General features: G+C 37.3%; 1 protein-coding gene across 2 annotated transcripts in view; it reads left to right on the top strand.

Moving 5' to 3' along the window:
* The window catches only part of AK5 (adenylate kinase 5), a 296002-nt gene that overhangs the window by 11765 nt on the left and 258948 nt on the right, over positions 1-25289 (top strand). Inside the window, exons 3-5 of one of the 2 annotated variants that reach the window (XM_032155547.2) lie at positions 38-205; positions 3812-3981; positions 4083-4196. In XM_032155547.2, coding sequence (XP_032011438.1) covers positions 38-205; positions 3812-3981; positions 4083-4196 — 452 coding nt within the window. The remainder of the gene's footprint in view (positions 1-37; positions 206-3811; positions 3982-4082; positions 4197-25289) is intronic. The other variant, XM_032155548.3, reaches the window with a different exon arrangement.

The following is a 25289-nucleotide window of genomic DNA, read 5'->3' as shown; positions in this document are numbered from 1 at the left end:
GTTTTTTCCTTTTCAAAGTTATCTTACTCTTTTGCAGTAATGCCTGAAAACTCAAACTTTCCATATCGGCGGTATGACCGGCTCCCTCCAATCCATCAATTCTCCATAGAAAGTGACACGGATCTCTCTGAGACTGCAGAGTTGATTGAGGAGTATGAGGTTTTTGATCCCACCAGACCTCGACCAAAAATCATTCTTGTTATAGGTATGAGGACAGAAAGCAAAAATTCTCATACTGTTGCTACCTTTGTTTATATATTTACATTTCAAAAAAGTAAATCATATATTATATGTGCAAATACTTAGTTGGGTAATGACAAGCAATAGAAACAAAAGCTCAAGGGACAATAAATGGAAATATTCCTAGTATAAGTTTCAATAAAATAGAAATTGTTATAATTATATAATCTAATGCCTATTGCATTTTCATAGATTCCCAATAAAATGTCATAGAAATTCTCTATAATGAATTGAAAGTAATGCCTTCAAGATTTATTGTCCTGTGGTTTAATTTATTTAATCTTGATCACAGATAACTGAGCCAATTGAAGTTTTCTAAGAGCTGGATGTGGTGGTAGTCCCAGCTAGTAGGGAGGCTGAGCCAGGAGGATCCCTTGAGCCCAGGAGTCCAGACTGGGCAACCTAGTGAGACTGTGTTTCTAGAAGAAAAAAAGAAAGTTTTCTAAACATGATGTGATTTTTCCCCCTTTAAATCAACAAATTAAATTTTTACTCACTATTAACTTTAGAGGGAAAAATAAATAATAATATATTGGTAAAGATTCATATAAATGAATCTTCTTTATGGCAAATTGGCACCTATAATAAACCCAAAGTTTCACTGTTAAAAGGCAAACAAATCTAATAGAATAGTGTTTTACATAGCACATAACATCTGAGTATTAACCAAAATAACAATGATAATAGTTCATTTTAAAAGTTGCCACTATGAATCTTACGTTGAATATGGAAATATCAGCCCCGTGACATTTCACAAGGAATAGAACATGAAAATGTTTTAAATATTTTTGAAAAATTCCTTTTTGGTCAAGGAATTTGGTCAAGAATCACTTGAGCCCAGGAGTTTCAGACCAGCCTGGTCAACATAGTGAGACCCTGTCTCTACAAAAAATTTTAAAAATTAGCTGGGCATGGTGGCACACACCTGTAGTCCCAACTATTTGGGAGGCTGAGGTGGGAAGATAGTTTGATCCCAGGAGTTCAAGGTTGCAGTGAACTCCACTGCACTCCAGTCTGGGTGACAGACCTCATCTCAAAAAAAGAAAAAAATTTGCTATTTTTGCAAATTCTTTCTCAAAATCTATAAAAATCATGAAGAGACCTGTGAACATGCAACACGTAGTCATTGTTTTCACATTCCAGTTAGAATCACCTTTCACAGAGATGACCAAAAGCAAAACTCTGGCATGAAATATTCAAAGCTGTTCTAGCTGGTTGCATTAACACAGTGCCAAATTTATGGGGACCCCATGCAAGGAAGTAGTGCTCCAGAGGACATAGCAATGTTGGCAACTAGGACAAAAGCGTGCAAATAAACACACCAAGCTATAACAAGAATTTAAGCTCACCAGACTAGAAGGAATGACATTTGTACATTTTAAAGTGAAATGAAAATGAAATTGTAAATATATCTAGCCTTGAATTGTTAAAAACAAAATTACAGAAAGAGAGTTTAAAGTCAGTTTTTGAAGAGTTAAAATATTTTTATGGCTTTATGGTAGCCACTGTTATGCCATAAATCTCTATTCTTGCAAGTGGAATGCATTCTTTTTATGCTTAAACATTTTAAGTCCTTACATAGAAGATGAGGAAACACTTTAATAAATGATAGAACTACAGATGAAAAATAATCTGGAATTATCTCATCATTTTATGATGAGATTTATATGTGGACAGAACACATTCTTTCTGTTTTGTTGTTCTTGCTGCAAGTAATAAAGTATTGGTCATTATTAACAGGATGAACAAATGGAAGCTCGATTGTTCATGAAAATGTTTGATAGCAAATTAATCTTGTATAAAAGAGCACAAATATTTTTTGTGTGTACTATGAATTTTATATGAAAATGATTAAAATATTTCAATAAACAAAGATCTTTGGAGAATATATAAATACTCAAATCTCCCCCACTTCACATTTCTTTCTATTCAGTAAAATCAACTTGTTTCCCAAGATTGTGATTCTTGTTATAGACTTACACACCATGTTGTAACATTTTATATATTACAAGAATGATGAAGAACCAATAAGTGTAAATAATTTCAAGAGGATTGAAACAAGGGAAGAAAGGAGAGGGTGTATCTTAGGTTGTCTGAGAGAATTGGGACAATTTTATGACTTTTATGGAATTATAAAATAATTGTACCTGAACCTTACAAATTTGTATTAGTTCCAACCTAAAAATGTGAGAGTGAGGTATAGATGCCCACATGGTTTCTCTTCCAGCACTGCAGAATTTTTTTAACGCTGGCTCCCTTGGAACAGATATGAATCTCTCTTATGTTAACGTAATCATAAAATATCAGTGAGATGGACCCTAATATTTATAAGTTTTAGAGATAAGTGAACAGAACAAAATTAAGCCCATTCTGGCTTTAGAGAGAAGTAAAATTAATTTGATAGAAACATTCAGTAATTAAGCTCATCCAACAAATTAATGACAGAGAATATCTCTGTCAATTGTGCCAATCATATTTTTTGTTGTCTACTATTGCCTCCATTAGTTGACAAAAATTTTTTTTCTTGAAAGTACAATAACATTCTTAGTGTGTCTGAATTTTTTAAATTAATGGAGTGTATAATCTCTTAGTTTGGTGGTTGTGATTAAGTGTGGAAATATAGTTTCTGAAAGATACCTGATTCTTCAAGGAATAAATCAGTTTGAATTTGTCAATGGAATTGGTCAGATAATTTTTTTATTTCAAGCCAATTCATGATATGCCCATATATTAGTAGGTTAAAAGCAGCTATTTAAAACCAAAACTTACTTTTGATTTGAAAAATAATCTCATAGAAGTCCTTAATCCATTTTAATTTTATTTTGCATATGACAAGAGATAGGGATCTAGTTTCTTTCCTCTGTATATGGATATGTAGTTTTTCCAGCATCATTTATTGAAGAGACTGCTTTTTACACAGTGTGTGTTCTTGGCATCTTTGTGAAAATGAGTTCACTGTAGGTGTGTGGATTTGTTTCTAAGTTCTCTATTTTGTTCCATTGGTCTATATGTCTATTTTTACATTGCATAAAACTCTAGAATTCAAAGGATATAAGGCAAGGACAGGCATGAGCAAACATTTCAAAAAAGATTTAAATAAGCTGTGTAAATACTGGTGGGCCTTTGTCTAAAAATAATGGTTACATTTCACCGAATTACACATTAACTCTGTTGGCATGGAATCCATTATTGTTACTTTGATCATTGTTTTTTATATTCCACAGATTTTTCTTTGATTACAGAGGGAAAAATGTTAGATTTTACATAGAAAAATAGTCAAGATTTCTTTCAACTACACTGTTCAAAAATTTTTTTAATTAGCTATTTGCTCAAATAGGGAGAGGAAAAACCTGTATCTCTCATTTAATACAGTTGGTCAAGACAATTCTTTCCTTGACGAAGTCTCTACTTGCTTTACATTCAAAGGCAGCCCTGAGAATGCCACAAATGGAACCGTTAACCACCTTGCCTTGGTGACACAGAATCTGCATCCCAGATGAAGTAGTAGTTGTATAAAAGGGAGGTCCTTATTGTATCAGAAGATCACAGTTTTGCCTGTTTTAAATACTAGGTGGTCCAGGAAGTGGAAAGGGCACTCAGAGTTTGAAAATTGCAGAACGTTATGGATTCCAATACATTTCTGTGGGAGAATTATTAAGAAAGAAGATCCACAGTACCAGCAGCAACAGGAAATGGAGTCTTATTGCCAAGATAATTACAACTGGAGAATTGGCCCCACAGGTACTGCTGTATAATTTTCTTTTATTCTGCAAAATGTTTTCATACCGATTGAGTATACTAAGTTTAACTGTGGTTTTTTTTATCCTTTCTGTTTATAAAAGGAAACAACAATTACAGAGATAAAACAAAAATTGATGCAAATACCTGATGAAGAGGGCATTGTTATTGATGGATTTCCAAGAGACGTTGCCCAGGCCCTATCTTTTGAGGACCAAGTAAGTATGTCTCCTTATATTTTAAATGAACTACTTTCTGCTTAAAATTTGGGGAATAAAAACAAAAAGACTTCGTGGAAGACTTGTGGTGCTTTTGAATGAATTCTGGTCTGAAAACAGGCAAATATGTCAGTATGGGTTGGCAGAAGGTCATTTCTTTGGCAAACACTTAAAAATTAAAGACAGTCTCTGCCAAAAGGAAAGATAACTAATAATAGAATTCATTTTATTGAAAAATGCAAATCTCTCTAAAATTTATTCAAAATACTTTTCATACAATTGTTTTTTATCTTGAATTACTAAGAATAAGCCTTATTCAGTACTGTCCAGGGATGCAAAACATTACCCTGTACTTATATGCATGCCAACTGAGGAAACTTTCTTTGGGTTGTGAAATACTGAACCACCTACGTAGATTAAGATAGGGTTCAGTTGCCAAAATTTGAGTAGGCTATGCCTGCTGAACTCCCAACACATCTGTTTTAAAGGAAAATAAATCAATTAAAATATTTGATATATCTAAGCTTTGAAAAGCTTATGTTAATTGATTTTTCATTAAAAAGAAATTAAGGCTGGACTCAGTGGCTCACGCCTGTAATCCCAACACTTTGGGAGGCTGAGGCGGGTGGATGGCTTGAGCCCAGGAGTTCCAGACCAGCCTGGGCAATACGACGAAACCCTATCTCTACAAAAAATAAAAATAAAAATAAATAAAAATAAAAATAACCAGGTATAGTGGTGCACACCTGTAGGCCCAGCTACTCAGGAGGCTAAGAGAGACTGAGAGGGAGGAGAATCACCTGAGCCCAGGGCATCAAGGCTGCAGTGAGCCAAGATGGCACCACTGCACTTCAGCCTGGGTGACACAGCAAGACCCTGCTTCAAAAATTTTTTCTTTTAATTACAGAAGTAATATATGCTCATACAAATTTTAATTCTATCTGTAAAACGTGAAAGTCCATCAACGCTCTCCCATTCCGCTGCTCCTCCTTTCCTGAGAAATAGGAGTACTGTTAGGTTTGTTATATATTCTTCCAGACCTTTTTCTATACTTACATGCATACATACATGTATGGACACACGTGCACGTGCTCATATACAAATGCGTTCTAAATTTTTATAATGACTTTTCCAAGTTATATCAATGTTGAATGAGAGTATCTTTCGCTACCGACCCTTTCCAATCAGATATGATTCATATTTAAAATTTTTGCAAACCTGATAAGTAAATGGCGTTTTGTGTTTTAAATTTGCATTTCATGGGTTACTATCAAGGTTAAGTATATTTTCATACACTCATTGGCCATTTGTATTTCTTCCTTATGTGAATTGCCTGTTTTCCTTTGCCCATTTTTCTACAGACTTTTTAATCTTTTTCTTATTTATTTCAAGGAGCATTTAACATATTACAGATATCGTATTATACAGTATTAGGTAAAATATGATGTCAGTTTATGTATCACATGAAAGGATCCTGGAATTGGGCAGTTCACGACCAGGGGTAGCTTTACAAAACATTTTTTTGAATGTTCCCATTGACGGTTTTGGATCACCTATTGTGCTAGAATGTCTGCCTCCCCTTCTTATGTTTCCTCTCCCACCGTAAGTCCAGAACCTCTGGTGCTCAGTCAGCTTAAGGGCTTGGTTCTAATTGTTCTGGCTTTGAAGAGAGAAAAACTGCAAAATATCTGATGAAGTTTTGTTATTGCTGTTGCTACCACATTATATTGCTGTTGAAAGCGGGTGCTATGGCAGCCATTCCATGTGATTCTTGATTATTGGTAGAAGCGTGATAGGCAGGGAGGCAGGCATTGCCACCCAAACCTGGTTCTCCCACCCACATATTGAATGTGCTGAACTTGGTAGGTACGAGCAGGTGAAGCTACTTGATTTTTTTTTTTTTTTTTTTGTCTATTGCTTTTTAAACATGCTATGTTGAGTATCTTTCTTTTTTGTTGAATCATAACTCAGGAAGAGTCCCTGGCTTTTCTGGTGACTTAAAAAACATTAACAAAAGATCTCATTGTCAGCTCTTAAAAAGTCCAGTCCAATCTAAATCAAAACTTTAATTTCTTATTCACTTTAACATATATCTGCTTTCCCCAGCTTGGACCAGATTCAGACTCAGAAAGCTAAGGTGGTGTATCAGAATCCTGAAATTCCTACTCATGTGACTTGCAGTAGGTGGGACAGGGAAGGAAGAGAGGATTCCCTCCAAAAAGCATAACTCTCTGGTAACTCTCTCTGGATACCTGATCAATCTACATCTTCTCTTATATAGCCTAGTCACGGGTAACAGTACTGATTTGGGGTCTGTTAGCAAATTCTACAGGATGGTCTGTTATCTCTATGTAGAATGTACAGTAACTTACATTTATGGTTTTCAACCACACTTCTGAGGCTGAAAAGTTCCAATTTAACATCTTCTTAGGTTGACATTCTAGCAGCCTAGATGTTCTTTGCCACTGTGGGCAGTACAGAGGTGTCTGAGGTCAATGTCACCTTTGCTCATCCTGCGGGAGTTAAGCAGGTGTGGAGGCAAAGCTGAAATGTTTATGTAAAGCAGTGTCAGGGTCAGCCCTGATTATTCTACACCCTATGTAGGCTTAAGCTTCTGGGGTGTCTTTTTTTCTGCTACCACTTCTGAGACCAAATGTGTGGGATCTTCCACACCAATTCTCCAATTCTCCAACACCAACTGGGTGCCTAAGAATTCAGTTCAACTTGGACACTATCCAGAGTTAGTTCAGACCCCACAGGTTAAGAGCTTATTTCCACAAGTCTGTTCCTGCTTCAGACATCAGTTGCAAGTCCCAGCAACCACCTGTACTTCTGATTGACAGTCTATAAATTCAAAGTTTCCATCACACTCTCCACAGGTTGTATAATTCACTGCAGTGACTCAGAAGCCAGAAAAACACATTTACTGGTTTATCATAAAGGATACAACTATATATATATATATTTTATTATACTGCATCTCCTCAAGGTTTTGCTTTAACTTAGTTTTTGTTTGTTTGTTTGTTAGTGCAAATGTCGGCACATACACACATGTCAACATTTTCCCCAAGATTTCCTCACAGATCTGGGGTGTGAGAAGAGGTGAATTTCTGATATCAGCCATATATATGTGATGGTCAGGCCACTGTAACAAAAGGGCCTAACACTTAAATGGCTTTTAGAATGAAGAAGTGTATTTTTCTTCTTTTGGAATAGTCTCCATGTGAACAGTCCAGCTTGACTGGGCAGCTTTTTTCCTTGAGGTCATTTAGGGACCATGGTTCCTCCCAGGTTTTTCTGCTATCTCCTAGGACACTGTCACTGGCCGTATGGTTGAAACAGTGTTGTCATCACATATGGGTTCCAGCTGGAATGGAAGGGGAAGAGAATGTGAAGGTCTGAAGTCTCAGATCTGGAAGTGACATCCATCGCTTCTGCTCACATGGCATTGCTGAGAATTTAGTCCTGTCGGAATTGAGAGGAAGGCCGGGAAGTAGAGTCCAGCTGGGCAGCCAGGTGCCTGGCAGCAATGCTATTACTATGGAAGTCTGGGAGAACTAACTAGCAGCTTCTCCCACAGTGTGCCTCTCTGGCCATGCAAATGCTCGCCTGCCCCCTTCTTCCCACACATACAATGTACCCACTCACTCCCAAAGTAGAACAACCAGAGTCCCATCATTTAGTTCAAAAGCAGAGAATCTCTACTCTATATATAGTTTTCTTCATCAGGTCTGGCTTTGACTTCTCATACTCAGCCACCTGGAAACTGAACTTCAAGTTATCTTCCTTGTCTACCACTAATACCACTAATAAAGAGTGGAGGAGCAAGCCCGGGACAATGAAATAAAGGCTTCTATTCAAAAAGGGAAAGTTTGGGAATATATACAGTAGTCACTGAACCATAGTGAATCCTGTTAGGCAGGGATTGCAAAGGGTCCTTGTCCTGGCAGTGCCTCTGAGAAGTTCTTCCTTGTCCATTATTTGCATGACACATTGAAGTAGTATATTGGAGACTAATATGCTCTCCTCTCCTTTTTTTTTTTTTTCCTAAGTGACAAGATCCTTCTCTGTCAGCCAGGGTGGAGTGCAGGGGCCCCACTGTAGCTCACTGCAGCCTCGAACTCCTGGACCACACTCAGCTAGTTTTTTAAAAACTTCTTGTAGGGATGGGCTCCATGTGTTACCCAGGCTGGTTTCACACCCCTGGCCTTGAGTGCTCATCCTCTCTCAGCCTCCTAAGTGCTGGGATTACAGGTGTGAGCCACCGCAACTGGCTGAGACCTATTTTAAGTTTAAAAAAAATGCCTTTTTTTGGCTAGAATTATGTTTATTTTGGTAAAAACTGTTTCTTTCCAAATTTGGTAGATTTCCTCTCAAAAAGAGGAAAAAACAAAAAGCTTCCAGTCCGTGCTAGTAACTATATCATAAGTTCTTTTCCAGAGATAGTTATTAAGCTGCTTTCTTTTTTATCTTCCCGTTTTTCTTTTTTCTTTTCATTTTTATAGATTGAGGGTAAAAGTGCAGTTTCATTACACAGATATATTGCATGGTGGTGATTTCTTTGCTTTCTTATTTTAATGACAATTAGCTTGAGGCCATCTAAAACAGCAGGCTGGGGTAGAAAGGCAGCATGCTTAGTCTAGGTTTTGCTTCAGGGCTAGGTGCCTTTTTTTTGGTGGTAGTGGTGGGTAAATGGGAATTCTTTTTGCAACAGCCTAATTTGCTGTTTGGAGGTATGCAAGCAGTTAGCTTTTTTAACCTTGTGTGGTCTTAAATTACTGGATACTTTCTTTTTTCTTAAATCTGCTCACAAAGTAGTCAGTTCTTTCTTGAGTTAATCTATTTCTTGTAATATGTTGCTAAACGCAGCAAAGAGCAGTCAGCGTACACAGACGCTCTAGCTCTTTCCAGCCATTTCTTTAGCTATGGGTTCCATTGGAACATGACCTGCTTCCCAAGTTATCACAGTCATAATGATGTTATGCAGTGACATAACAGGGGTTATCAACTTTCCACCCTAAAATGTCTGTGCCCTTGCTACCCAAGCAAATCAATGTCACATATTTTAGTTTTTTTTGATATAGTAGTATCCCCCCACTTAGGTGACTATTGGCTGTATTATTTAGAGTAAATCCCAGGTGCTATAATAGAAAGACACAATGACACAGGAGCATAATACAGAAACTTATTTCCCTTTTATATAATGGATGGCCTCACTGTGAATGAGGGCAGGGCAGTTTCAGTCCTCACTGAAATTCATGCAGAGATGCAGGGCTTTTTCCAGCTCATTGTCTTTCCAACTCTAGAGCAACAGCTCTAAAATTGTTGGTCACAGGACCTCTTTACACTTTTTAAAAATTATTAAGGCCCTCAAAAAGCTTTCATTTATATGTGCTATATCTATTGATATTCACCATATGAGAAATTAAAACAAATTTTAAAATAAGTATTTGTTAAGTCCTTCAAAATAACAATAAATCCATACAAGTTAACCTGAATAACATATTTTTAGAAAAGTAATCATAGTTTCCAAAACTTAAAAAGTGATGAGAGAGACATTGCTTTATGTATTTGCAAATCTCTTTAACTTCTAGCTAATAGAAGAGAGTTGTATTTCTCATATCTGCTTTTGTATTCAAACTGCTGTGACATCACACTTCCTGTCGCCACTGCAAAACTCCACTGTACCTTTGTGAGAATGTGAGAGTAAAAAAGGCACATAATGTCATAGTATTAGTAGGAAAATAGTTTTGACCTATGACCTTCTAGAAGGGGTCTTGATGATCCTCAGAGGTCTAAGAGCACAATTTCAGAACAACTGCCCTGGGACATTGTAGACATCTGCATGTTGAAAGCTAGGTCACTGCCATGGCCAGGTTCCAGCTGATTGGAAGGGGAAGAGAGTGCAGAGGATCTATGCTCAAATTCTTTTTTAAACTTTTTTTATTTTAACTTTTGTGGGTACATAGTAGTTATATATATTTAAGGGGCACATGAGATATTTGGATACAGGCATGCAATGTGAAATAAGCACATCATGAAGAATGGGATATCCATCCCCTCAAGCATTTATCCATTGAGTTGCAAACAATCCAATTACACTCTTTTTTATAAAATGTACAATTATTATTGACTATAGTCTCCCTGTTTTGCTATCAAATAGTAGGTCTTATTCATTCTTTCTAACATTTTTTGTACCCATTAACCATCTCTGCCTCCACCCCCCGACACATCTGCAACCCCTTATTACCAATGCTTCCCGGCTTCTGATAACCATCTTTTTACTCTCTATCTCTATGACTTCAATTGTTTTGATTTTTAGATCCCACAAATAAGTGAGAACATGTGATGTTTATCTCTCTATGCCTGTCTTATTTTACTTAACATAATCACCTCCATCCATGTTGTTGCATATGACAGGATCTCATTCTTTTTTATGGCCAAATGGTACTCCGTTATATATGTACCATATTTTCTTTTTTTTTTTTTTTTTTGAGACAGAGTTTCGTTCTTGTTGCCCAGGCTGGAATGCAATGGCACAATCTCGGCTCACTGCAGCCTCTGCCTCCTGGGTTCAAGCAATTCTCCTAACTCAGCCTCCTAAATAGCTGAGTTTACAGGCACGCGCCACCACGCCCAGCTAATTTTGTATTTTTAGTAGAGACAGGGTTTCTCCATGTTGGTCAGACTGGTCTGGAACTCCAGACCTCAGGTGATCCACCCGCCTCTGCCTCCCAAAGTGCTGGGATTACAGGTGTAAGCCACCACGCCCCGCCTTATGTACCACATTTTCTTTATCCATTCATCTGTGGATGAACACTTAGTTTGCTTGCAAATCTTAGCTATTGTAAACAGTCCTGCAACAAACATAGGAGTGCAGATATCTCTTCGATGTACTGATTTCCTTTCTTTTGGCCATATCCCCAGCAGTGGGATTGCAGAATCATATGGGAGCTCCATTTTTAGTTTTTTGAGGAACCTCCAAACTGTTCTTCATAATGGTTGGACTAATTTACATTCCCATAACCAGTGTACAGGGATTCCCTTTTCTCCACATCCTCGTCAGCATTTGTTGTTGCCTGTCTTTTGTATATAAACCATTTAACTGGGGTGAGATGATATCTTATTGTAGTTTTGATTTGCATTTATTTGATAATCAGTGATGTTGAACAGTTTTTCACATGCTCATTTGCCATTTGTATATTGTCTTTTGAGAATGTCTATTCAAATCTTTTGCCTGTCTTTTGATTAGATTTTTTTCTATAGAGTTGTTTGAGCTCCTTGTATATTCTGGTTATTAATCCTTTGTCAGAGGGGTAGTTTGCAAATTTTTTTTGCAACCCACCATTCTGTGGGTTGTCTTTTTACTTTGTTGATTATATCCCTTGCTGTGCAAAAGCTTTTAAATTTGATGTGATCCCATTTGTCCATCTTTTCCTTGGTTGCCTGTGCTTATGGGGTATTGCTCAAGACATTTTTGCCCAGACCAATGTCCTGGAGATTTCCCCCAGTGTTTTCTTTTAGTAGTTTCATAGTTTGAGGTCTTGGATTTAAGTCTTTAATCCATTTTTATTTTATTTTTGTATATGGTGAGAGATAAGGGTCTAGTTTTATTTTTCTGCATATGGACATCCAGTTTTCCCAGAACCATTTATTAAGGCAGAAAGAGACTGTCTTTTCCCAATGTATGTTCTTGATACCTTTGTTGAAAATGAGTTCACTGTAGATGGTGTGGATTTATTTCTGGGTTCTCTATTGTGTTCGATTGGTCTATGTGTCTGTTTTCATGCCAGTAGCATGCTGTTTTGGTTACTACAGCTCTGTAGTATAATTTGAAGTCAGGTAATGTGATTCTTCCAGTTTTGTTCTTTTTGCTCAGGATAGCTTTGGCTCTTCTGGGTCTTTCGTGGTTCTATATACATTTTAGAGTTGTTTTTTTTCTACTTCCATGAAGAACGTCATTGGTATTTTGATAGGGATTAGATTGAATCTATAGATTGCTTTGGGTAGTATGGATATTTTGACAATATTCATTCTTCCAATCCTTGAAAATGGAATTTTTTTTCATTTTTTGGTGTCTTCAGTTTCTTTCATTAGTGTTTTATAGTTTTCATTACAGAGATTGTTTGGTTAATTCCTAGGTATTTAATTTTATGTATAGCTATTGTAAATGGGATTACTTTTTTATTTCTTTTTCACATTGTTCACCGTTGGCATATATAAATGCTACTGATTTTCCTATGTTGGTTTTGTATCCTGCAACTTTACTGAATTTGTTTATCAGTTCTAATAGTTTTCTTCTGGAGTCTTTAGGTTTTTTCAAATATAAGATTATATCATCTGCAAACAAGGGTAATTTGACTTCTTCCTATTCAATTTGGATGCCATTTATATATTTTTCATGTTTGATTGCTCTAGCTAGGACTTCTAGTACTATGTTGAATAATGGTGGTGACAGTAGGCATCCTTGTCATGTTTCCAATCTTAGAGGAAAGGCTTCAGTTTTTCCCCATTCAGTATGATACAAGCTGTGAGTCTGTCCTATATGGCTTTTGTTGTGTTGAGGTATCCTCCTTCTGTCTCCACTTTTTTGAGGATTTTTGTCATGAAGGGATGTTTAATTTTATCAAATGCTTTTCAGCATCAATTGAAATGATCATTTTTACCCATCATTCTATTGATATGATGTATCGTGTTGATTGATTTATGTATGTTGAACCATCTTTGCATCCCAGAGGTAAATCTCACTTGGTTATGGTGAATGATCTTTCTAATGTATTGTTGAATTCAATTTGCTAGTTTTTTTTTTTTTTTTTTTTGAGGATTTTTGCATCACTATTCATCAGAGACACTGGCTCTTAGTTTTCTTTTTTTGATATGTCTTTCTCTGGTTTTGGTATAAGGGTAATACTGGCTTCATAAAATGACTTTGGGATTATTTCCTCCTCCTCTATTTTTTGGAATGGTTTGAATATGATTCGTAGTAGTTCTTCTTTAAATGTTTGGTAGAATTCAACAGTGAATCCATCTGGTCCCAGGCTTTTTCTTAACTGGGAGATTTTTTATTGCAGTTTTGATCTTGTTACTTGGTATTGGTCAGTTCAGGTTTTGGATTTCTTCTTGATAAGTGGCATGCATCTCGGAATTTGTTCATTTCTTCTAGATTTCCCAATTTATTGGCATATAGCTGCTCATATCAGCCACTAATGATCCTTGAATTTCTGCAGTATCAGTTGTAATGTCTTCATTTTCATTTCCAATTTTATTTATTTGGATCTTGTCTCTTTTTTTTCCTAGCCTGGCTAAAAGCTGCAAATATTTTCTTTGTCAATTTCATTTTACTTTTCAAAAAACCAAATTTAGTTCCTTAAACTTTTATTGTTTTTTCATTTCAGTTTCAATTATTTCTGCTCTGATCTTTGTTTCTTCTACTAATTGTTTTTGTTTGATTTGCTTTTGCTTTTCTAAAATTCAGGATGCATCTTTAGATTATTTATTTGAAGTCTTTCCTGTTTTTTGATGTAGGCACTTATAGCTATAAACTTCCTTCTTAATACTGCTTTTGCTGTATCCCATAGATTTTGGTATGTTTTGTTTTCATTATCATTTGTTTCAAAATTTTTTTCATTTGTATAATTATATCGTATATATTTGTATTTTTTCCAGAATTCCTCTTATTATTAATTTCTGTTTTTGTTCCATTTTGGTCAGAGAAGATGCTTGATCTTATTTCAATTTTTTTTTAATGTTTTAAGACTTATTTTGTGGCCTAAAATAGAGAATGATCCATGTGCTGAGGAAAAGAATGTGTATTCTGCAGCTCTTAGATGAAATGCTCTGTAAATATCTATTAGATACATTTGGTCCATAGGTGCAGATTAAGTATGAAGTTTCTTTGTTGATTTTCTGTCTGGAAGATCTGTCCAATGCTGAAAGTGAGGTGTTGAAGTCTCCAATGCTGCTTCTGTGTTCTCCCTCCCCTGGCACCCAGAGAGGCTGTCAGAACTACACCGCCACTTCTAGGGATGAGGGAGGAGTGGCATCTGCGATTCAGGACTGTTTTTTCTATCTTGTCAGTACTTCTTTCAGCAATATGAAGTTAAAACCAGGTACTGTTAGTGCTCACCTGGTTTTCGGTTCTGATGAAGGTGTTTTTTGCTATGTAGATAGTCATCAACTTGGTGTCTTTACAAGAGGGACGATGGTGGAGCTGTCTATTCTGATATCTTGCTCCACCTCAGGTGATGCTCAATTTGTTAAGTCCCAGACACATCATTTCTCATGCTCCATTGATGAGAAATTAAGTCACATGGCTTTATCTCGATTCTAAAGGAGGTGGGAAATATGATCAAGTGGTCAGTCATGGGTCTCTACAGAGCTGTTATCATGGAAGAAAGAAAAACAGGTTTCGATAGACAACTAGGAGTCTACCACAAGCTGCTTGCTGTGCATAGCGCCATTTTTCCTTACTTCTCAGCCCGAGAGCTGGACTCTCCCAGTCCCCAGGCCTGTCACTTTAAAAGAAGAGGAGGAGGTAAGACTGTACTTATCTACCATAGTAGCCACCTGACCCTACTTCTTGGCTTTGTATAGTAGTTTCTCTGGGAGGCGGAGCTTGCAGTGAGCCAAGATAGCGCCACTGCACTCCAGCCTGGGCGACAGCGAGACTCCGTCTCAAAAAAAAAAAACTTTTTCTCACCTTTTGGCCTGATTGTTTAAAGGTTAGTGAGCGGAAAGGAATCAAGATGGGCAAGCATGGGAAGTCTAAGATCTTTTCACTGCCAACTAAACATGCTGCTAGCCAAGATTTCACTAGATAGCCCAGAGTCCACAGTGAAAACCTAAGCGATGTGTTTTTAAAAGGTTATAGAATTTCATATTTCATGGAAGGGGAGTGGGGCGAAAAGGTGGATTTCCATAGGGAGGTTTTATTAACCAAATAGTAAAGCTGAAACTAATAAGAGCTCCATGACGTTATTATTGAAAATGGAGTTCAAGGCCAGCCTGGGCAACATGGCAAAACTCCATCTTTACAAAAAATACAAAAATTAGCTGGATGTGATGACATGTGCCTGTAGTCCCAGCTACTCGGAAGGCTGAGGTGGGAAAATTGCTTGAGCCTGGGAGGCTGAGGTTGCAGTGAGCTGACGTGGTGCCACTGCACTCCAGCCTAGGTGACAGAGTGAGACACTGTCTTAAAAAAAAAAAAAAAGACAACAGAGCACCACATGTTCTCACTTATAAGTGGGAGGAGAACAATGAGAACACATAGACACAGGAAGAGGACCAGCATACGCTGGGGCCTGCAGGGTGGTGGGGTCGGGGGAGGGAGAACATTAGGAAAAATAGCTAATGCATGTGGGGTTTAATACCTAGGTGATGAGTTGACAGGTGTGCAAACTACTATGGCACACGTTTACCTATGTACCTATGTAACAAACCTGCACATCCTGCACATGTGTCCTGGAACTTAAAATAAAAATAAAAATTGAAGAAAAGAAAGAAAATGAAGGAGGGAAGTCTATAGCAAATCTATAAACACACACAAACACTCAAATTGATCGTGATTAACAATATATTCAACTCTCTGGTCCCAACTAATTTTCCAGTTTTATATACCTATCTACGCATTCGACATGCTGTACCACTTCCTATTTTTCACAGTGATCTGCTCCTGCTCTTTCCTCAGTGCTATTTATATATTTCTATAACTTGCTTTTTTCACTGTGCATTCTGTTTTTGAGCCTATCTGTGTTGACACGTATAGATCTAGCTCATCCTTATAACGATTTCATGTTACACTCTATAAATACATTGTATTTTATTAGTGAACTTTCATGTTGCTTTAAAATTTGTTTTATCATCAGTACTTACCTTTTTATTTTAGGTTATCTGATGGATTAGAAATGTTTCTGTGTCGCTATTTTAATTTGCATTCTTCAAATTACTAGTGAACTGAAACATTTAGAAATGTGTTTTTTGGCCACTTGTATTTCATTTTTTGAGAATTGCTAAAACATAACCCTGCCCCCACTCTTTTCTCGTTAGATTGTTTGAGTTTTTAAAATCGATTTGGATGTTCTAGATACTAATCCTTTGCTACATATCTTACAATATTTTCTTCCATTTATATTTTTTCTCAGTCATGTTTGAGATATGTTTTGTCCTACAGAAATTTTAAATTGGAATTGGTGTATTTTTCATTATTTTCCCTTTGGCTTTTGCATTTGGGTCTTAAGAAAGTGTTCCCCATAGTCTCATAAAAATCTTCTAGAGTTTTCTAGTTATTTTTAGTTTTGTTTTAAAGGTCCAGGTATTTATTCTATGTGCACTAATTCTTTTGCATAGTGTGAGGTAGCACTATAATTTTATTGCATGTTTTGAATGGAAATGAAAAATGTATTCAGTGGTCCAAAGAACATTTGTTGACTTGCACATCTTTTCCTTCATTGAAATGACTTATTCCTGTATAGACACTGGTCTGTTTATGGTTTCTCTATTCAGTTCTTTTGTCTGTTTATATATTTCTGCACCAATATCATGGTTCTAGTTGAAGAAATCTAAATTATATCCTGATATCCAAAGAACAATCCCACTCCTTCTGTTTTTTTTTTTTCTTTTGAGACAGTCTTGCTCAGTCACCCAGGCTGGAGTGCAGTGACGTGATCTCGGCTCACTGCAAGCTTCGTCTCCCGGGTTCACGCCATTCTCCTGCCTCAGCCTCCCGAGTATCTGGGACTACAGGCGCCCGCAACCACACCCAGCTAATTTTTTTTTGTATTTTTAGTAGAGACGGGGTTTCACCGTGTTAGCCAGGATGGTCTCGATCTCCTGACCTCGTGATCCGCCCATCTCGGCCTCCCAAAGTGCTGGGATTACAGGCGTGAGCCACCGCGCCCGGCCCTGTTCTTTTTTAAGTTAGGTATGCCTATATATTTATTATTCTTGATAAATCTTAGTATCAGTTTGTCAGATTCATAAGAAACTGCTGAGATTTTGATGTGAATTTCAATATAGATTATATTATGTATATAGATTAATTTTAAGAGAACTCACATATTCCCATCCATGAAAATTGTCATGTCACTCTGTTTATTCAAGTCTAGCTTTATGTTCTTCATTAAATAAGGCTTTATAGTTTTCCATATAAATATCTTGTATGGTTTCATTAGTTTTGTTCCTAAATATAATCGTTTATAGGTTTGCTACTATTACAAATGAGCTACTTTTTTCTAACCAATTCTTAATGCTCCATCTTTATAGAATTATTGTTTGTGTTTGTGGGTATGTCTGTTTGTCTCCCTAGACAGGCTTCTCTTCTGCTCTCTTGACGGCACAGCTGACTCATTCATGTTGTAAACTCCTTCTTTTCTTCTTCCCTTCTTACCACTGCCATCTCCAGGACCCTCTCACCTGCGTGCCAACTTAGCACTTCCCTTTACTACACTGAGTTCTACTAAACGTATGTTGATTTGAAGTGGCAAATAGATATTTGTGTCATGGGTATTCAGAAAAAGGAAAGATTCAAGTGGCTGCATAAAAAGTGATCTTGAGTTCAATTTCTGAGATTCTTATTTCTCAGACCCTCATATAAATCAATAGAGTTACTTATAGCATCAGCGAAGTATAGTAGTTTGACTCTCATTCAGTGCGTACTACTGGCTAATTTATGGACCCTCTTGAAGCCTCAGTGTTTTCCTTTCAAGAATGAGAATAATAATGTCTCACGGGATTATTATGAAGATTAAATGATATAAAATATCTATAGTTCTAGTACAGTTTGTGGCTCATAGTAAACACTCAACAAAAGGAAGTGGCTATTGTCGTTAGACCATATTAAAGATAAACACTCCATAGATTTATAAGAAGAGCCAGCTCTTCCCTTTCTTTTGTCAGAGCTTTTTCCCCCGATACTGAATCCATTACTCATTGTCAGAGGCTTTGAAGGCAGAAGAACCAGGTTCCTTCTAGGGACTGTTTTTCAAATTGGTTGATGGAACCCTTAGAGACCACCTTGAGGTGTTAAAGGCTGCCCAGAACAGTTCTGATTTTGTTCTGTTCTGAGGTTCCATGTAAGACTTTGAAGGTTTTCTACTGCTAAGAATGGCTGGAAACCACTCTAGTGATCTGTCAGCTGGAGTCCTGGGACATTCACACCGCTGGGCAAGAAGCATTTAGAAGCCCACTAATGAGCACATCCCGTTTCCCTCATCCCTTCCTCCCCTACAGCTCCTGAAGCAAAAAAGAAAGAATAATTCATTATTTGCAGCCAGAAGAGATGATAATCCAGAGTTCCAAAATAAGTCCATGGTAGCAGAAGTAATATTTAGAAAGTATGTGCCAAGTGCCAGGCACCTAGCTGTGGTTTAAATACATGATTATAATTCATGTCAATCCTATGAGGAAGTTGTTGACAATCCCCTCTCTAAATCAGCATTGGGTGGTCTCACTTCTTCTAGGTACGTGGATATGGGTTGAGTTGTATAGTCGCTGTGCCCTTCACCATAATCTTCTATCAACTCTGCCTTCTAAGAATTTGTTCCTAAAGCAATCTAAGGCTGGACATGGTGGCTCATGCCTGTTATCCCAGCACTTTGGGAGGCCGAGGCAGGTGGATGACTTGAGGTCAGGAGTTCAAGACCAGGTTGGCCAACATGGCAAAACCTTGTCCCTACTAAAAATACAAAAATCAGCCAGGCATGATGGCACATGCCTGTAATCCCAGCTACTTGAGAGGCTGAGGCAGGAGAATCACTTGAAGCCAGGAGGCGGCGATTGCAGTGAGGCAAGATTGCATCACTGCATTCCAGCCTGGGTGACAGAGTGAGTCTGTTTAAAAAAAAAAAGTCCCTTAAGCCATCTGGTTCATTCACATCACCACGGATGCAATCAGCACAGACAACCACAGAGCTGAGGTGTTCTTAAATACGCATCTTGGTTTTACATATTTAATGTAACCCAAAGTCCCTCCACTACACATACTGTCTTTTCTTTCCATCCAATTTTTCTTCCAGTTTTTCCCTCTGAGGGGTTGATGCCACAGTGCTGCCTTCTTCCCTGTCCTAATTAGGCTTGTATATTCACTTCCATGTGATTTTCATGTGAGGAGTGGTTTGGTGTCCCCAGCTGCCTTTTAAGAACCTATGCAGACCTTCCTTCATAATGATGCTGGCTAGTTCTCTTCCAAGTGTGTACCAAAAAAATTATTTCTGTGACCCCAAATGTTGCAAAGATCCAGACTTCTTCTTTCTATTGTATTTATAGACACTGATTGATGTTGAACTGACCTGGTTTTTCCACGGTTTCTGTATTTTTTATTCTGTTTTTGGTACAAGCAAAGTATATTGTTTCTACAATAGTATTTATATTTGAATGTATACATTTTATTCCTGATTTTTATCATGTTATCACTTTACTCCCCAACATTAGCTGTCATTATTCCACTTTACAGGTAAGGAAACTAAGGCTCAGATGATAACTTGCTTAAAGCCACCAGCAGGCAAGAACAGAGCTAGGCTTCCAATCTTGGAGGGCATACAGACTCCAGACCACTAGCTTTCTCTAACCTTGAGGTCACAAACAGGCAGACCTGAGGCTGAATGTGGACTGCAGACAATTTTTTAGGTGTGCACCAAATTTTAAAATTGGGAAGTTACCAATTCAAAAGCAGACTTTTGCTTTTCTTGAAAATTTTGGAGATTTGGCAGCTTTGAGTCTACATTCCTACATGTGAGTAGTATCTGTTGTTAGGCAAGGTAGGTGCTCCCCAGTTCCCAGCAGCTCCCCTCCCTCCCTAGCCCGGCCCTCTCTCTCCTTTCCATCACCAACCTGGTCCTTTTAAGGCAATGGAGTCCATACTCTATGGCACACCCTGTCCTCCCCTGTCTCGGCTATGACCCTCTGCTGGCAGAACTGAGTCTGTGGGTTTGCTTTCCATACCCTGTGGTACCGTGGCAGCTGCTGCCGTGATTCTTAGGATCCTGTTACTTCTTTTACTTCTTTTTCAGTACAGCCTACGCCCTCAGACACAGAGTCCTATGCAGTCAGATCCTCTCCCTTAACACTGCTCCCTGCGGGGTATGTCCAGTCCATCAAGATTCTCCCTAAAGGCACAGCCTGTAAGAAAGCAGAAGTCTTTGCCTCTGCCTGCCGCATATCTTCCGTGAGGCAATGAAGTACAGAGCTAGCTCTTTGCTTGATGGACAAAGGGGAAGAGAGGGAGAAATAATAAAATAATTATAGTCATAGTAATGATAATATTGAACATATATTGAGAATTTACTATGTGCCATTGTTCTGAACCCATATATGTTAATATCTTGATGTTAATCCTCAAAACAATCTTATGATATAAATAGAAGAGTTGTTCTAATTTTACATGTGAGGAGATGGAGGCTACATTTTCAAGGAGGCTGGGGAATCTGCTCCAAGTCACATGTATCAAGAGGCAGAGGTGGTATTTGAACCAGGCTAAGCAGGTCCTGAGGCTTCAGTCTTAACTACCACCTACTTTTTTAGAAACATAGGTTAATATGCTGGAATACTCTCTAGCTACAATTGTTGGGCTTTTATAACCTAAAATCAACTCATACTAAATGAATCAAACAAACGACAACCAAAAAAATAAAAATAAAAAAAAAGACCAGGAGAATGGACCAAGAAATACAGATGATATAAACAGAATACATTTAAAGATATTATTTTTTGTACTTTTTAATGTAACTTAATTTTTTAATGGATACACAATAATCACATATATTTCTGGAGTACAGAATGATGTTTCAATACATATAGTGTATAGTGATCAGATCAGGGTGATTGATTAGCGTATCCATCATCTCAAACATTTATCATTTCTTTATGTTGGGAACATTCAATATCCTCCATCCTCCTTTTAGCTATTGGAAACTATATATTTATTGTTAAGTATAGTCATCCTACAGTGGTATAGAACACTAGAACTTATTTATTCAATCTAGCTATAATTTTGTAAAGGTACTGTTTAATTCTAGCAGGAGAATAAAGTGAATGGGAGAGAGGAGAACACCTGTAAGGTCCATAGTATTCCAGATTATGAAATGACACAGGTGTCTCAGGAGGAGATGAGAGCTTTTCACATAATCCTTCTAAGAAGTTTCATTTAACAACAGATATTTATTGAGATGCTATCATGTTCTAGGCTATTGTACTTTGTTCTGGAAACACAAAGATGAATGAATAATGTACCTTTATGGTAAAATACATGTACATATAGTCATGCATAATAGAGTATAAATACATGCAATGATTAGCATATGGTCTCTCAGTTTTTTAAACTTTAATTTCAAATAGCACATTTAGGTAGCTGAATATTTTAAGGATATAAAATTACATACACTGGAAACTCTCTCTTATTCTTGTCCCCAGGTACCTTCCCAGAAAGCAGACACGTTATCCTTCCAGAGATATTTTATACAAGGAAGCATGTGTATAGATTCTTGCTCTCACATTTTTGTTTTTTTCACTTAATACATTTAGATATTATTCTCCATACTTTTTTGAGCATGTATACTACCAGTAAGTTATTTGAGCCCTTAGTATACATTAGAAAGTGAATTATAAAACATACACAGAGAATATTTAAGGAGAGATGAAGATGAAATAACCAATAATTTTAGCAATTTATACTTTATTTTAGTATAAAAATGGTTTTATCTCACTAACATTTTAAGCACAATGTGATTTAAAATGAAACTACTTTGAAGAAACTTGGTTAAAACTTTATGAGACAGGATTCAAAGATTTGATTAAAAACTTTATGAGACAGGATTCAAAGGTTTGATTAAAACTAAACTGATTGGATAGTGATACTTGATTTTATTTGTTGTTTTGTCACAAAAAAAATGCCTCACAAAATATGTAGATCCTATGTAGGCGACAGGTGACTGATACTTTTGTTTTCTAAGGTGTGAAGTATGCTGTTTATAAAAGTACTGATGCTTGGTGCAAGCAGACACAAAGCATTTTTACTTCGATCATAGTGGAGTGGTCATGATGGGAAGGGACTTTAAAGCCCCCACGACCTCCTAAATGCCACTCTTACTCAGTTGCATTCCTTCTGGCTTCTTGAGCAAGACAGAAAGGACCCCAGGAATTGTGCTTCGGAAGGTTGTGGCCCTGGAGCAAACACAGCCCTTGTGAACTCCATTTGTCATGCATGCATTGTGGGATGAAAGAGAGTGAGGCCTGCTGAAGCATGTAGAATGACTATCTGTTCATTTTTTTTTTTTCTATTTCTGATTTCCTCTAGGATCTGTAATTTAGCCTCAGCATTGCCATTTAAGGAGTCTAAAATAGAGTAAGTTCTGAGTTTGAATGACTGAGAGTAGATATATGAAAAATTCTCAACTAGATAAATATGGTTTTTTAAAAAACGTTAGAGATAAAAGAAAATTAACCCTCAGAGGGCTATCGTCCTACTTGCATAGTGAATTGACGTGACAAACTCATAATTTGATTTGCTGTTCCTAAGGGAGACAAATTTGATTTCCTCCTAAGGGAGAGTGATTTCATTTTAATTATGCAATATGTTTTCTAAGCATTAGCACTTTCATGAAAATATTAAAAGAAAATGTTGATGCTTTCCCCTGGAACTAATGACTTAGCTTGTTTATAATTATTTAATAATTAAGTTTTGAAATTGATAATATATTAGTAGAAGATGATTATTCATTTATTTTTATTGCAATATGCTGTGATGCTACAAAAGACCATTAAAGTTAAAAGGCTGATGAGATTTTTATAATTGCCCTATGCCAAGTGGAGAGTCCATATCCAAACTTTGTATAAAGATAAAATTAGAGTCATCTTTGATTTTGCCGTGTACATCAAGGCATGGTTGCTGCATAACAAATCAGCCCAAAAACTTACTGGCTTAAACAACAGTATTTATAATTTCACATGCTTTCTGTGGGTCAGGAAATCAGGAACTGCTCAGCTGATTGGTTTCAACTCAACATCACTTTTGAGGTTGCATTTAGATGGTGATTGGGGTTGCAGTAATCTCAAAGTCTTCTCAATCTGTGTACCTCATGCTTGGTTTGGGAAGACTCCAACGGTTGAGTGCTGGAAAGCTGAGGCTCCTCAGGTATCTCTTCTCATCTCTCCGCATGGAAGTCTCAGGGTAGCTGGACTCCTAGCAGCTCAGGGCTCTAAAGGCATTAACTCGAGAGAGCCAGAAGGAAGCCCTATCACCTTTTGTAACCTAGCTTCAGGAGTCATACAGTGTCACTTCTATCACTTTTTATTTGTTAAGAATGAGCCACTGAGACTGGCCTATATTCAAGGGGAAGGGAATTAGAATCCACTTTTTTTTAAATAGGAGGAGTGTAAAAAAAAACACTTGTTGACGTGTTTTAAACCCCCACACCATAAAGCTCAGTAAATAATAAATACCTGCCCATTTTTCACTTTGCTTATATGTGTCCCTTCCTTTCATTTTGTTTCTTGCTCATCTTTTCATGCCAGGTGTTCAGTCCCATCTATTTGAACTTTTAGAGTCTTCTCTTAACTACCTTCTCTGTCCTCATTCTTTCCACATCTAGTCTATCTTGTGTCCTGTGGCCAGACTAATCTTTCTAAAAGACCACTGCCATTAGTTCACCCCTTTGATTGAAAACCTTTCATGACAATTATTGTCCACAAATATGTTTCTCCCTCTATGGTTTGATTCAGAATCAAGTACATGTCTTGTTAAAAAATGTATATTGTCCAATCTCCTTGAGAGAATTACTGAATTAGAATTTCTGGTGAGCGGAACCCAAGAATCTGCAAGTTTACAAATCAGCAACCTTTAGTAAAGTTTAGTAAAGTTCTGAAACACATTAACATGCAAACTTCAGTCTATAATGGCACACAGCAAAGATTCTCAGCCATAGCATGTTGTCATAGTTATGAAACAAGTGGTCTGTTGCGAATAATAGTGAAGCACTGAAATTGGAGCGCATCCACCATTATCCCAATTGTATTAGTGCATTCTCACACTGCTATAAAGAAATACCTGAGACTGGGTAATTTATAAAGCAAAGAAGTTTAAGTGGCTCACAGCTCCACAGCCTGTACAGGAAGCATGGCAGCATCTGCTTGGCGTCAATCATGGTGGAATCTTAAAGGGGAAGATGGCACTTCACATGGCTGGAGCAGGAGGAAGAAAGAGAGGCGGGGAGATGCTACACACTTGTAAACAACTAGATCTTGTGAGAACTTACTCATTATACAGGGGCAAGGGGGGATGCTGCTAAACCATTCATGAGAACTTTGCCCCCATGATCTAATCACCTCTCACCAGGCCCTTCTCCAACACTGGAGATTAAAATTTGAAATGAGATTTGGGTGGGGACATGATTCAAATCATAACATCAGTAATGTCACCTTCACTAGTCTTCACACATTCTGACTGGAAGAGAAATTCCTTAGACTATGAGGAATTTCAAGTAAGATGTGTTCCCAGTATTAATGTCATTAGGTTAGGTGCATGAGTCTTCATGGAATCACTACCCCAAACAATCTGATTTGAACAATCCGATTTGAGCAGGACCTAGCCTGTTTTACCACTGTGCCTTCAACACTTTGTTCTTGCTCCCTCACTGCTTGTCTGTCTTCAGTGGGTCTTTTTTTTTTTTTTCTGCTTTTCCAGTCTCCCCTTCTCTTGGACACCTTCCTTTAGGACCCTAAGCATTGGAGATTTCTGTCTACTCTCCACTTCTTCAGCAAATTATGTTACAATTTACAATATTTATATGGCCTTTATTGTATAATGCTTTATATTGTTAATTATTAGTTCATCATATTGCTGTGTCAGGTTCCAGCAGGAAAGCAATGGCATACTCAAATAGGCTAAACAGAAGAGTGTTTAATAAAGGTGTGCATAGGACATGGGGAAACATGGAAAGGTATGCGTGGGACAAACAACAAAAGATAGTTGAATACTACAGGGCTGCTGGAAGTGGGTTCTGTTTCCATCCCAAGGCCTACAGGCTCAAGGAGGAGGAGTAGTTACTTGAACCCAGAAAAAGACAGATGTATGAAGAAAGGTTCCTTATAGGGGCCTTGACC

The sequence above is a fragment of the Hylobates moloch genome, unplaced genomic scaffold, assembly GCF_009828535.3.
Source record: "Hylobates moloch isolate HMO894 unplaced genomic scaffold, HMol_V3 SCAFFOLD_5, whole genome shotgun sequence".
Classification (NCBI taxonomy): domain Eukaryota; kingdom Metazoa; phylum Chordata; class Mammalia; order Primates; family Hylobatidae; genus Hylobates; species Hylobates moloch.
The sequence above is the reverse complement of the archived record's forward strand: the minus strand, read 5'-3'. Positions and strand labels throughout refer to the sequence as shown.